General features: G+C 38.2%; 1 protein-coding gene across 1 annotated transcript in view; it reads right to left on the bottom strand.

Moving 5' to 3' along the window:
- The window catches only part of RB195_009411 (uncharacterized protein), a gene marked incomplete at both ends in the record, with an annotated part of 35,285 nt that extends 19,666 nt beyond the window's left edge, over positions 1-15,619 (bottom strand). The window contains one exon of the mRNA XM_064189955.1: positions 15,604-15,619. Within this exon, the coding sequence (XP_064047537.1) occupies positions 15,604-15,619 (16 nt within the window). The remainder of the gene's footprint in view (positions 1-15,603) is intronic.
- Between the last annotated feature and the right edge of the window lie 257 nt (positions 15,620-15,876).

Below are 15,876 nucleotides of genomic sequence, written 5' to 3'. Positions count from 1 at the left end.
TAAAGGCATCACCCCACGAATCTGAGGTGGTACGGATTTCAGGTGGAGTATTTGAACACGGGGTCGTAGATTATGGGAAGGAGGGTGATTCCGTCCATTTCTTCCTAATTGCCGTAAAAAACGGTCCGGAGGATGCGGTGCGTGCACAAGGCTGGCGCGCTCCAATCGAACTCCTTGTAGAAAATAGCGCCCCCGAAGCCATATTTTCCGGGCAGTTTTTCACGGCAATTAGGAAGAAATGGACTGAATCACTCTTATCCCCATAGTCTACGATCCCGTATACGAATACTCCACTTGAAATCCGCACCACCTCAGATTCGTGGGGTGATGCCTTTAAGGAAGTTATGGAGGGCGTAGGATGCGTTATTCTCCCTCCAATGCATACGGTATATACGAGTATCGGTCGGTTGCCGAGACATTCATGTACGTTCATCGACGACGGCATCGCAACTGCATACGCAGCATTACTACAATTACGAAGCGCTCCAAACTCGTTGTTGTTTACTCAGTTCTGCATCCGTTCGTCTACAGGTTATTGTGGAATGTGCTACGCTGCTACTGTAGATACTGCCATTTATATTAATTTAAAAAGACAGCGGGAGGAGAGGAGAGGAGGGAGGAGCCAATCTTCGAGATGGATGCAATCGGTTTTACAAGATATTTCTCATTTTTTAAAAGTAAAAAACAACACCTGGAGCAAGAAAAGAGGTTCCTCAGGCACAATGGACACATTTTAAGCAGAATTTCTTCTTTTTTATCTTGTTTTTCGACGAAAAGATGGTATGGAGGAGAATGGATGAGAGAGAGCTTCGTCTTGAAGAAATCAGAAAAGTACGCAAAGTTGCCCAAAATCCTTCTTCTTCCGCATTTTTTGCTCAACTGTGAGAGATGAGACCTATGTAATTCCATACAACGAAAATCATAGAAGTGCACAAAAATTGCTGGATTCATCAGAACGAGAAGTTTAAAATTCCCGCACAGTTGGCTGATTCTTTTCTTCTTTTCAGCACAAAGGAAAAAATGAAATGAAATGAAAATGAAAGATTAGAAAAAAATTTACACATAACAAGAAGTACGCACATAGTTCGAGAAGTTAAAAATTTACATTTATTCTCTAAAATTCTCTGAACGTTCTAGTCAATATCAGGAAATTTTTCAAAATTGCTCCAACAAAAAATGCAGCAACACAACGCTATTTTAACTGTATATATACATATACATGTGTAAAAAATTATATATATGTAAAAAAATTGACAGTGACACTTAATGTGTTCTGTTTTCTACAACATTATAATACAAGAAAAAGACTATGGTAGAAAGAGGACGAAAACAGATTATTAGCCTCTCATAACTCACAATTCTGAGAAATTCCTGGCTTTTCCTCAACTTCCACTAAATTTACTAGCTTATAGTAACTTTCTTGCATTGAATTCATAGTTTTTTTTTGCTCACTGAATAAAATTTGAGTGACTTTTTTTTAAATTTATTAAGTTACCTCAGATATTTTTTGCGAGATGTTAAGTTTTGTGAAGTGTGCTTGAAAAGACCGTCGTCAATTTTCTTAACTCTTTTATCCTCCATTTTCACCATAGATTTCAGCAAATCAATTTTTCTCCTCAGCATCTGTCGCGATCTATTCACTCATAGCATTTTTAACAATGGTGATTACAAATGAAAGACTTAGATTTTGACGGATTTAAGTTCAAGCGAATAAGTTTTTAGCCGGGACTTTTCGATTGAAATGAAGTAGTAGTCCATCAATTTTTGGAAAAAAAGACAATTTTTTCGCCGGAAATTTCCGCCAGAATAATCATGGATGCAACTTTTCGCAACCACAATGTGCGCTTGATGTCCTTTCGTGCATTTTTTTCCTCCTAAGGAATCAACTTTTGCAGTGTGTTATCTGTAGTCAAACCTGTCCAACTTTTTCCCTGTTCAAGTAAGGTGCAAAGAAACGAAAAAAAAGCACTTGGCAACAAAACATCGAACCATAGACGTCAGTGTTGTACAATATGAAAAACTAGTGCCGTACATAGCGTTTATGTTCTTCTGAAGTGCGAGAAAAAATCGCCTCGACTCGAGAGTTCCTTTTGAAAACATTCTCGTGGTTGGTGAACGAACGGTACATTTTTACAATAGCTGGTTTTGGTGAGAGGAGACATAGGAGGAAATTGGAGAGGGAGATTTCGTTGAACCATCAACACACCGCTGAAATTTTGAGGGAACGAAAAAATTTCTTACGTTGACTTTTCTCACATCAAAGAAAGACGTTAAAATAGTTTAAAACTATCACAGCGGAGACCAAAACCCTCAGAGAGTTCGAGAGTCAGAGGTATCAGGAGCAACCGAAGAACCAGTTTGCGCAACGAAACAACTCTTTACACGTAAATGAATGACAAAATGAACGCGCATAAAGCGAAGCGGGCTCAATTTATTACGTACGGATGTGAACGGTTGATTTGCGTTCGCTTGATGAACCGATTGATAGATCAATCCGGTGCTCCTGATTCATTTTATCTCTGGATTTGCAGACTTGAATCATCGAATTTTCCAAAATCGATTCGTATCGTTATAATATATGTGTATCAAACACTTGCATAAATAAACACGTAGAAAAATATCCGCTAAATTTTAAATGGAAGCTGTAAAAGGGCTTGGATCTGTGTCCGTTCGCCAGAAGGGACTTTAGTCAATAAATCTGCACTTCGACCCTTATTGAAGCAATTGCATCTCCGCCTATTCTGCTAAAATTTCTTTTTTTTTTGTAAGGCAAGCAAAACTGAAACGTTTTAAATAGTACTGGTCACACCAAAAAGATGGATTTATTCCACTTTTTCAAAATTTTCTCACTTTTTCACCAAAGTTAACACGGATTAAAATTCTTTTTGAAAATAGCTGCTAAACAGAGAATAATACGGAAATACGGTGTGATAAGAATATCGACTAATGAATATTGGACAATATTGACGAGTGACAACAAAAAGGATAAGGGTGTGCAAAAGTAACGTCATTCTTTTTGTAAGAGTAATAAATGGAGGAATAAAAGTTGGTTCTTCCTTTTCTTCCTTCTTCCTTTAGGAGAAAGAACATTTATTATATTATTATTCAAATTAGTAAAACATTCAGTAAAACAAACATTTATTACTGGGTATTCAAATTAGTAAAATAGTAAAAACTAAAGTAAAAAGTGCTCTTCAATTCCTATGTGGATGCGCCTACGCGTTCGACTTCAATTCAGAATCGTTCGAGGATTATGAGTGCTTCCTGTCTTTTAGTGACTTGCGGAGTTGAACAGATGTCTCAAGTTAGTGTTTTTCATGCTTCCAAACAAGTCTGGTACCAATTTATCGAGTACAAAGGGATGAAAAGTTTGGTTGGCATTGGTGCGGTTTCGAACCATCCATTGATCATGGAATCGAAGCCTAACCTCTTACCGGTAGTGCTAGAACCGTTCCTCCTAATAGTAAAAGTAGCAATAAAGGTAACAATAGCAATAGGGAATAGTAGCAGATTACGGTAAAAAGACTAGAATTCAAAACCCCATCAAAACATGTCATTGATATTTCAATAGGTGCAGTCATAAATTTCCAGGGCAATCACCAAATTTTCAGGATAATTGTGTTTGTAAAAAACAGAAAGAGATAATTGTGCACTTTTCTGCGCATCTGCAATACGAATCACGAATCGAACTACAAACTCATCGTTCATCTCCACTATTAACAAAATGTTTACAGGATGTTTGATAAGGTTTATTTTTGTTGTTATTGAAGAAAATAATACTTGAAAAGTAAACAATATAAGCGAACTTTTGCACATATTATTTCACAAAATCCTTATGCAAACATTCAAACACATTTCTGGCTGTATCTATTGAGAAATGCTTTACTTTCTTATAAGAATTTAAGTTAATTTGAATTCTATGTGAAAAAAGAGAATCGTGTAAAACTGCGAATATATCATTATGAAAATATGAAATAATAATAGTTGATAGTTAGTTAATATGAAATAGCAAAATTAATAAATGGTCTTATGGTAAACATTTCAAGAGAATTAAAAATAGCTTGTTTTAATTTCACGAAAAAAGGAGATGAGTATGGCATTGGATTTTGGCGAAAATATCTCTATTAACAAACCGTCCGTAAGATTTCTGAAAGAAGCTAAAAACAGAAAAGTTCTCAGTTCAGCATAAAATTAGTTCCTCAGAAAATCTGGTCCACTGTGAATCAGTGAAAGTGATTTACAATCGCACGTGGAGGAGTTGGTGAGGAGGGAACCGGATGTTTTACGATCTACAGTACTCGTACATAGATTAAGAATATGCAGTACTGGTAGAGCCAAAAATACATAGTGGGTAGTAAGCGGCTATTTAGGGACGTAAATTAAAAATAAACTACAATCGCGCTGAAACGAATGCGCTAAGCACATTGATGAAACTGTTTTTTATCTTCAGATTATTTATTTTTTAGAAAAAATTCACTACGTAACAAGTAGTGTCACGCAGGAAAAGTATGTAGAAATAAGTTGTAATTTTTCAGTAGAGAGCGGGAAAAAGATAGGAGTGAACAAGAACTGCTACCATTTTGCAAAAAAAAACTGTGAATTAGTTTCGGTGACAGAAAAATCCGATTTTCTGTAAAGACGTGGAAGAATTGACAACAAGAGTGGAAATTTTCACAAGTTAGAGATGAAGAAACAATTCCAATGGCGTCCTTTCTTCTTCCTTCTTCATATTTTTGTTTTCACAAAGAAACTTCCTCAAATTCACTCTGACCCAAAGATGTTGGGTTCATTACGAACTCAGAGAACATAATAATGAATAAGAGAGTGCTAGGAAAAGTATACGGTAAGAATTTTCCCACAAAATTTACTCAAAAGTCGTGTTCTTCTCTTAGTACATCAAAAAGACACAGCTAAATTCTAAAGAAACTCCTACAGTTAGGGGAAATTCGCTGTCTTCTTCCACAACAAGTTCCATGAAAACAGAAAGATTTCTTTTGTTTAGTCATAAAAAAGCAAAAGAATATCCTTTTCTTTCTCTTGGCGAAAGCCGTGAAACGATGAGAAAAACTGTGAGCTGCGGCGTAAATGGAGATCTATCGAAAAAAAACCGGACAGAATTTTCCGAATTCTCGCTGTATGAAAGGCCAGCAGATCGTTGTCCTTTCCTTTTATACGATAGCGAATGTGATTTTTCTGCTGAATAGCGTGAATGGGGAAATCCTCACATACGTCGAATGGGATTACCATGTAAGGACGACGAAAGGACGCGTAAACGCGTATTGAAAGACTGTGTGAACAATGTGAAAATACGATGAGTTACGCCATTGAGCGGAGGTGGTTAAATAATAGCAGTGGTGAGGGATGAATGATGGGGATGATCGGCTGAGGTGAGCCAACAGAAGGTTCAGGTGAGCTCGAGGATGGTCAACTTCGGATGGGATCACAAATGAGCTTGGATGCCCTTATTCAGCGTGAGTTCAGACGTGAGTTGAGAAATTCGAATGAGCTCCAAGCAACAATTCTATATATAGATGAGCTATGACCAAGCTTAGATGAGCTCAAGTGATCGCGATCAGATGAGCCGAATAGAAGGATTACTAGTAGATCAAGGAAGGCAGTGAAGAGATTAAAAAAAGATCATATGAAAAGAATGGAATTTCTAAGAGAACAAAAAAAGAGAAGAAAAGAGGAGTGGTCGGCAATGAGCGGCTGGCTGACAGCGCTCGGCAGCCGCCATCCGGTAATGGGTGTGGTCGCCTTCTCCATGTGTGCATGTGTCGCGCAAGAGGAATTTCGTCTACCCGCCCGCCTTATTCACCGTTACCCACCCGTATACACATTCTACATCCAGTTAGAGGGGCATCGGGTGACAAATTGCGATGAGAACTCGACTGACAGATGCGTTCTCGAAGTTTCACCGAACGCTTCCAAGAAATCACATCATAACAACAGCTGATCGCGCGTGAATTGATTGACATAGTAGAGTCAGTCGCCGAGTGGTAATATCCAGAAAAGGTAATAAGTGTGCGGACAAAATTGCGGCGCAGTACGTGGTGTGTGAGAGTCCTTGGCCTCGCTGGTCGCCACAACCATCTCACCCCTCCATTCCGCCGCCACAATAAACAACACAGCGCACAGCGCCCACGCATGATGACATGATGATCAGACAATGTGTGCGCATCATACACATACTACCATTGCGCAACTTACCGCCAACCCCGTCGACGCATCGTCCCCGTAGCGGCGGTTGTATCATCGATGTTGACGGATTGCGGTGCGCTGTCAGCAATGATCAGCCATCAAAATTCACAACGCCACGAAAAAATGCAGTCGAATAAAGCCGCAGCACAGCAACAGTAATCCACCACAGTATGCTACAGTAGGATCACTTCCGGTGTGAAACATATGACATTCGTCAGAGAAGGAGAGAGAGAGAGAGGGGAAAGAGCAGAAAAACTTGCAAGCCGCATATTCAACCCAGAAATTATGAACGCTGCCATCTTTTCGACTTGAACCGGTAACGTTAGGTTTGGAAAAAAAGAAGCGAAGCGAAGCAGAAGCAGCCAAACCAGGAATCCTCAACCAGGAATGGGAAACTCATTATCTAACATTTTTCATTATATTCATGGAGTCCTAGGATGTTTTTCAATGGTTCCCTTTTTTTCGATGGGATTTGAGCCGTTAGTCAATATGATGAATTGCCCAAACTTTGCACTTCCGGATATTTTTCTTTGAAAAAACTATTTTCTAAGATTTTCGCCTTGATTTTTAAATCTTTTAAGTCACTGGAGTTTTCAAACAGTCATAATTACAATAGTAATAATATTGATATATGATAATAATTAAATATCAAAATAGTAATGATCATCCTTCTTTTTCGTGGAATTTTTCGATATTTCGGCACTTGTCTTCATTCAAATCTGTCCGTCCGTGGAGTTTCCTCTCAGAGATGATTCATATTTCATTCCTAGTTCTCGATAAAACCACAAATGTCAAGTTCTCTTCGGATTTTTCGAGTTGTGAGATTGTCCTTAAGCTTTAAATAGAGCCTAAAAACTGTGCAATTGCTCACTTATGACTTGTTCCACAAGTTTTCCTCCGGCACTTGACCACCACTTATGCATCGCTGCAGTGGTTTGGTCGGATCAGCAGCACAAGGTCAAAACTGCCGGCTGCTTGCTCTCCAGGTAGTGATTTGGTAACGTCTTCGGAAAAACAAAGCGCTACGACCACGCCCTACTGATAAAACCTGCTCCGATCGATGACGGTGAAGCGCTTGCGCGCTCCACGCAAGGTCACAATGATCAGCTCCACATAAGCTTTTTTTGTGTGTAAAGGATCGTGTATTTATGAGTTTAATTAATGTAGACATCTTTGCGAACGTGTGTTGTTATTTTGAAAAAATCACGGCAGAGAATGATTTCTATTAATTATTGATCAATTCAGCGAGATCAGTAATTTTCTTTTCAGAACAAAAATTCCGTAATTTCTTGGGGAGATAGAATCTTCGGGGAACTCGTCCTAGTTCAAAGACTTGCTCCAGTTCAAATTCGAGTTTCCCCAGGGTAATTCAGTTGATCCGATCCGGTTGATTGTGGAACATTTCAGAAGTCTTCGCATGAATCAGAAGGGAAACGTACATTTACTAAACTTGTCTGATTCGGAAGTTAATCGAAGGTACCAGTTGGAGAAATCGTTCGTGGTTTGGTTAGCACAAAACCCTGTCGGCAATACAATTTTTATCAAAATGGCAAGGATAAGGTGCTAGGATCTTCACTTTCGATTGATTTGCTTGAGCTACAGCAGAGGTTGGCACAGATCTTCTTTATTTGCTAACAGCTAACGTTTCGGCGTTATCGCCTTCCGCAGGGTCAATACCAATACTGGCTACAACTCAAGCAAATCCATCAAAGCTAAATATTATATCGCGAATAATTAATTAAATCATGATTCTAAGACAGTCGAACGTGGACATCTTCACTTTCTTTTTTCACTTAACAAATTATATTTAAATGAGACGTAAAAATTGGGGAAAAAACTACTATACAGGAGATGCTCAGCTCATATGCAGTCGATGTTGGATGTGTTCAACCGAGCGACCGCAACACGTCTGTCGCGACGCATACTCCTCCCTTACTTGACGAACTCATGCTCACCACTTTACCTAACCCCAAATAGCATGTTTCGTAAGAAGTTTACAAAAAAAATTATCAGAGACGAAAGGGCGGGTGTGGTGTAGCGGTTAGAAGTTCCGATTCATGCACGATCGATCGGAGGTTCGAAACCGCCCTAGTGCTCACCAAGCCTTTCATCCCTACGCGGTCGATAAATTGGTACCAGACTTGTCTGGGAGGATAAAAACACTGACTTGACACAACGTCTAGCCCATTACAAGTTCGTAGTCTCAAACGATTCTGAATTGAAGTGAACGTGGTGGCACATCCCAAGCGGATTTGATTGACGCCAGACACTTTATCCTTAATCCTTTATGCAGCTCAGTCAAAAATTTAAAATTTTGTTCTACGCTACACAGCTACGTGTTAGAACCCTTTTCTAACTCTGTCCTCGATCAGGAAAATAGGCGCATGGTCTCCTTACTTATATGCAGAAATCATTTGTTGGGAGATTTGACATTTGTTTTTTTTTTATTTGATAATTCTTGCACTTAAAGTGAACATTGAATAATGCAACTCTGAGAGCCTTAAAACGAAAGAGCGAAGGAGAATGCACCAGTTTTTTGAGCACAAGTTTAATGACTAGTGACTAAGAATTTAGTATCCGTTAAAATTCTGCAGGATATGAACAAATATTTAAAAATTCCCCTCTTTTCCTAGTGGTACAGTGGAGGAAGGCTGGAACCCGTAACAAACATTCATACCATAAGCATCATTAAACACAGCATCGAATGAACGGATAATTCGGTGAATGAATGGTAGAATAGAATTAATTATGTCCAGAAATTCATGAAATTGAAACGATGAAGGTTGTTCCGCAACGAAAAAAGAAACTGATCCACCGACGGATACGATATCTTGGACTACTCTATGAATGTAATGAAAAATTGCGTTCTAATCGTCTTTTCTCTCCTTCTGTCTGCCGACTTCTTTTCACCGACGCGCTCGCGCCGATATTTTTAATGTGTTCGACAGTGGCGTAAGTGGCAAAAACAACGCATTTGCTCGATTCGTTTTGTCGCTGCGGCCGGATGGAGGCCGAGAAATGTGGATGAAGAGACGTTGATAAAGTTCATCGTTAGTGAATCAAAGTCGCTCGTTCGGTATTGATGTGCGCGGCGCAAGTGACGGCCGACTGTGCGTATCCTACGCACCTACGCCTATAGCTGGCAAAAACACTTTTCGAAGGTTTACGAAACACTGTCGTGCTTGAAATGAAAACAGAGGTCGAGGCGAATGACGTGCTGGAAGCTTGTGGATTTATGAGAATTACGGTAAATATGTGTGAATCAAAGGGGAATAAGAAGAATGACCACGGAAAAGCTTCTGGATTCATGAAAACTCCAGAAAAGAGTTTGAATCAGAGGATATAGTAATAATCGTCTCTTTACTGCATAACTGAATGGTTCGGAAGCGCTCATCCACTTGTTTCCGTGTCTTAAAGAAAATACTAACGAAAAAATAGTAAAACGACTCGTGTAGAGAGATAGAGTTCGATATCGAACTCACCAGGAAATCGAAATTTCCAGAAAATTTCTAGAAAGGACATTTGACGCGTATTCGCCATGAAAAAGACTGCGCCAGGCCCCACTGACAATGAGCTTGCGGATTCTTCCACGAGTGTTTTGACATAGACAAATGTGTTTCCTTTTTTTTGGTGCATCATTCGTGTATATGAATGAATGGATAAATAAATAAATAAATAAATAAATAAATAAATAGGTTCATCACTTCTCTCTGCAAGGTTCAAATTCTAGACTACGAATGATAATCTCAGAAAATCCATTTTATGGATTTTCTGAGATTATCATTTTAAATTAACCATTATCATTTTAATGTTAATTTGAAATGATAATCTCAGAAAATCCATTTTAACACACGACAACAATCTTTACTAATCTGTGCTGGTTCCACATTCTGCTAAGAATGATTTCCGTGAGAAAATCCGAACAAAAAATGTACAAGCAAAGTTTTAGTAGAAACTGAAAAAAAAACAGAAGGAGAACTCATCAAAGTACGCAGACTTGTTATTGTACTATCAAATCTTTTAAATCCCAAAATAAGAAATATCTCTTCGGATCCTCAGAACACAATTTTTTGCCATTTAAATATGTCTGCATCATATGCACACGACAAAAAAAAATAAAAGAAAAAATAAAAAAAAAGAAATTTTACTTTGCATATTATGCTGTGGAGGTCCTTGTGCAAGAAATGCACAAGATACCGCTCAACTAAAATCAATTTAGCATAGCGGTAACGTTACAATAGAAATTAATTTTAGTAGTTTTCATATACTTTTTAAATAATATCTAATATAAAGGAGAGAATAGAATAAAAATGGAGAAATTCCTTGTTACCTTTAATTATTCATGAACATATACAGTATCAGTTATAACAATTGCGCACTCATTCAATTGAGGGATGCAACAAAAAGGAGTTTTGTCATCTCTTGGAAAAAAAGAAATTCCAGCGGAAAATGGAATGAGTTCAGCAAAAAATCGTGTCACAATGACACAAAATGACTCATTACTTCGACAAAGGTAACAATTCAGCTGAAACCGGTTGCAAATTTGTGAATTCTATATTGGGCACCTTGTGAATAGAATTATATAACACTGTACGTCTTGAAAACTCAGTAAGAGAGGGAGGAGATCGACTCTATTCGTCCATTTGAGATTTCTAGAGAGAAACCTCAACATTCTTCATGAATGTATGGAAATACTGGACCGATAGTTAAAATTTGCGAAAAATCGATTGATGGATAAGAAGAGTAGGAACGAATAGTTGAGCAACAGCTATTCTTAGTTACTTTTTTTTCAAAACCATTAATGCCAGAGAGAACACCTAGATGTTGCCGTTCCTGAGGAATATTTGAATCTGAATCTGCCTGATGAATGGAGTAGGATTTGTGTCAATTGTGTTCTTACTTACAGAAAAAACCATTTTTTTTTTCTGCTTTTCTATTGGTAAAAATATAGTCTAAGGCGATAAAACGCAGGTAAAATGGAACAATCACTTTTTACATGACATTTTTTCGAATTTACTACTACTGCAACAAAACTTCTTCGGAAAACAGTAACAAAAAATCACAGGAGAAAAGAGGAAAAAGGTAGGTGTCGTTGTGGAATTGCGACGGCGTAGCAGTGGCAGTAGTTTGTTGTTCTGTCAATTATCATGATAATTGAAAACATTTCATTACATGTGAAGATGCGCAGAAAAAAGTCAAGTCTGTGCATGAACACAATTTTTAAATTTAATACAAAGAAAATGCGCGTGTGACCCTACAAGTATTATTACTATTACTATTACGGCGTATTATATTTACTATTTTATTTGTCACATTACTAATATAATAGATAATGTTATGCCACATCCCGGTATTTCATCATTTTATTTATTTAACATATATTTGTTTATTATTTATGTTTATGTTGTTCTTTTTTGTTTGTCTTTGTGTTTTGTTTATACAACGTATATTTACTTACTTAATTTAATTTAGTTTCTATTTACTTTGTTCCCTGTACCTCTAGAAATACTAGCGATTTTCCAGTGGTGTTGCTCAGATGTTTTGTAAATTTGTAGATTTGATCTTTTTCGAAATTTGCTCTCTTACTAATAACACTCTATGTAAGGAGAATGACCCGGAAAAGGTGCCTCAGTGATGTTTAAAAGCATCACCCCACAAATCTGGAGTGGTACGGATTTCCGGTGGAGTATTCGTATACGGGATCGTTGATTAAGGAGGGGGGGTGAGTCCGTCCATTTCTTCCTAATTCCTGTAAAAAACGGCCAGGAAGATACGGCTTCGAGCGTTTCGGTTCCGCTATTTTCTACAAGGAGTTCGATCGGAGCGCGCCAGCCTTGTGCCCGCCGCATCTTCCGGCCCGTTTTATACGAGAAATGGACGGAATCACACCCCCTCTCCATAATCTACGATCCCTTATACGAATACTCCTCCTGAAATCCGTACCACCTCAGATCCGAGAGGTGATGCCTTTAAGGTAGCATGTTGGCACAGTAACGCTCAGAAGTATCTATCTGGACTTCTTTGGTCATGAAATTCCCTGATTTACAGTACGCACCCTTAAAACGTGATATGTCTAGTACAATGTAACTTCAGTAGATGTTGACGACATCTAGGGATTTCATGTCGGAGCTTAAAAGCATGCGGAAATGACAAAATTTCGATCAGAACTGACAGCTAAGAAAAAAAAATCAAATTCAGTCTACATGAAATGTAGGAGGAAATGAAAGTATGGAGGGCTGATCTAGGTCTAACGGCTGGAATTTAGTGCTGGGTCGTTTTCGCAGGGTTCACAGAACACCTGCATGATCTATAATAATTTTCTACAACAGAGAGAAGATGTGCGCGGGAAAACGACATGGAAGTACGGCCACACAAAAAATTTGCCATTAAAAGAGCGTAGACTGTTATAGTAGAAGATTATAGTAGAAGATCGACCTTAGCGTTAAAATTGTGAAAAAGTTGTGTCTAAGGTGATCTTTGGCACAAAAAAGCAGAAAATAATCCTCAGTATCCTATATCCTTGCTATTTTATGGTTTCTTGCGAGCTTTACGAAAAAAAAGCAAAGAACTCTTATCGGCTAAGAAAAAAATACAATTTTTCTTTCGCAGACGTAGGAGGTCCGTTATCTACAGCGCCTACGTCGCTGACATTCACGTCACTGTCGTGTACATATTCTGACCGCTACTACTGTTGCTGGCTTGAATACTAGCGAAATTACCGAAAAAAAAGACTTTCTCACATGGAATTTATGGGAGATGTGACTCGAAGATCCGAGGATCCCCGGAATTTGAACGTCTCTGAACGTTATTTCATCTTTTCCCTTCTTCTTCCCTTTCGTTGTTATTTTATTTGTATTGTTTGTTGTCATGTTTCCCCATTGTCATTATTTTCCCTCTTCTTTCCAAGCTATTTTTAGTGCACTCTGTTAGTAATTCTGTCGTCCATTAATGGAAATAACGGATTTCTTCCGAAGAGACGGGTTTACAGGTTTGCACGGCATATCATCGACAAGAATTTTTTCAGGATTTCCGTATCGCTACTTCTGTATTTTGTAAAATTGCTTAGAATTACAAAGGTTTGACCAATTTTTGTGGTTTTCTTCCTAGTCTCTCGAGTTGCTAAATAGTTTTCTTTGCATGGTTGTGAAGAGAAATTACGTGTTCTCTTGAAATCTACGTAAAAAAAATTGTGAGGTCGCTGGTACACTCTTAGATCCACGATTAACTATAATTTCCGTTATAATGCATAGTTAACGTATGCGCTTACGAGTTAACTGCAAGCACTTCAAGTTTGAAGGGGAACGCTTTCCAGAAGCTCACCATAATTCCTGAGGTCTCACCGACATCAAGTGCCGAGTGAAAACTTGAAACATTCCAAAAACATAAGAGGAATGCAAAATAACCGGTTTTCATTGGAAAATAAAAAGACATTTGCATCTAATCGCTGCGTTTCGAGAGAGACTGGGAAAAAATTAAAAAAGTTAATTTATAGACATTAATTTATATTTGTTTTCAATATTTTTTACGGACGTGATGCAATTGAAACCCTTCAAAAAGAGCTTTTCTTTTATTTAATAGTTGGCTCTTCAGCGGTTAACATAGGTGATCCTCGAAAATGCGTCAGAACCTTGTTTCTCGTTTTACAGACGTTTGACTTCAGCGTGAAAGAGAAAATGATGTCAGAAAGGAGAGAAGAAGAGCAATTTGGGGACGAGTTTTCGCAAGTGGTGTTCTAAGCAAAAACGCCCGGTTAGCTCCCTTCACCTAGTAGATTTCGACTTTTAATATGAACAAAGTAATAAGAACTACGAACTATAAAATACGAGTATGAAAATGGCCTCAGAAGAAGCTTGCAAAGGATCTAGAATGATTTTGCATCAAGGTAAACCAACCCTGATGAGAAAATGTTCAGCTGTTCAGCTGTGTTGGAAGGGATTTTTCGCGCACTTTTGGAATTTTCGCCGCCCTTCCACGTTTGTTGACACAGGTGGTGAGGGCTTAGGGTTCTCAGCTGTTCCCTTATTTTCACTTCCTCTAATAACATGACCGTTGAGCATTAAATTCGTACTTTTCTAGCTACCCCAACCAGTAGATGATGTTTTTGTTTATTTCTTCGTTTTTGTACGAAAAAGCTTAACCGCAATGCTTCCTTATAGTAGATGTCTAGCGGTTCTATATTATGATTGAGAAAATCCGAACTTCACGTTCATGGATTCCAGAACGGGTCGAAATTTTTTTCTTTTTCTTTTTTTTTTTTGATGACACCTCTGCAGATGCGACTTGCTCCGTTTGTTAACATATTTAAAATATTCTTTTGCATTTGCAACGAAGTCCGATAGTGGGAACAGGAAAGATTCGAGGCACTCGCCCGCTTCATATCAAAACCATCCAGACTCAAGAGCTGAATAAACATAAAATGAACAGGCGGAGGTTAACCCAAGCATATCTTTCATCAACAGTGTCTTTTTTTCTCGACTGTGAAGATGTCCCAAGAAATTTAGCGATTCTGGTCTCGCTTATCGATCCACAACTATTAACTTTCAAAATCGCTTATAAGTATAAAGAAGGATAGAAAGAAAACAAAGATGAAAAGGGGAGAAAAGATTTCAAAAGGAACTCAGAAAACTTTGGCTAGCCAGAAGAAAAATAGCTATTGATGAATGGGACTTTCCTAACCGCAGTTGGGCGCACGCGATCACTGTAACTCTAATCGATGATCCACTGTTTTAAATGTGATGTATTTGAGAGATAACGGTTCGGTATTTATTGCCTTTCCTATTTTTCCTTCCTGATTTTTCCCGTTCCTTTCTATCGCCCCTCGAACTCTCGAATCAGTAGTCAGGAGAGCTCATTAAACTCTGAGGATGTCTTCGTGAGTTGGAAGAGCGACGTGCGACCTACATGATTTTCGGAAGTAGGAGAAGAAATCAAGGATTTTAAAATAAAAAGAGAGGTTATTTATAAGAAATTTCAGTTTTACAGCAATTCCCGAACATTTGTCGTAAACTCTACGGGTCTTAAGCCATTCGAGACAAGGTCACACAACTAAAGATCCGAAAAAAGATCGGAAAACGAACTTTGAAAAAAAAACAGATGCATAGGGAGGAAAAGAACAGAAAATGAATAGATGGATGAGTCATAGAGCAAATCCACTAATATATGAATCGTAGTAAAACCGTGGATAACGATCTGCAATGCCGAACAATCACTAAGAATTCAAGAAATGCAAAAGAAAGCATTCTAAGAAATCAATAAATGATAATGAATGCAAAGAACACTGTTCTTTAGCAGCGATTTTTAAAGTTGATAAATTCGTGGGAAAAAGAAATTAAAACCACTATGATTTCTAACCGATTGGCACTGTTCCAGAAAAAAAAATGCTGTAAAAAAAGGCCGACTTACCCTTATCGGCGTCCATTCCTCTTCTACTCTTCCTGATCTAATGGAGCAGATAGTCTGTAAAAATCCGTCAATTTAATGTCTATTCGTGAAATATCCGTACAAAAGGTCAATAGAATGCGGGAAAAAACGAGAACGAGTGCATTGAACGGATGCAGGAAAAGAGCGGAAAAAAACGAGAAAAGTTTACGTATTCGAATGCAACGCCGGCACAGACGATTCATGCTGATCAAACATACATGTATTCAGTGCTTTTGTTGAAAGCAAACAACCTCT

Source organism: Necator americanus, chromosome III (assembly GCF_031761385.1).
Source record: "Necator americanus strain Aroian chromosome III, whole genome shotgun sequence".
Lineage (NCBI taxonomy): Eukaryota > Metazoa > Nematoda > Chromadorea > Rhabditida > Ancylostomatidae > Necator > Necator americanus.
Note: the sequence above shows the minus strand (reverse complement) of the source record. Positions and strands in the feature narration are given on the sequence as shown.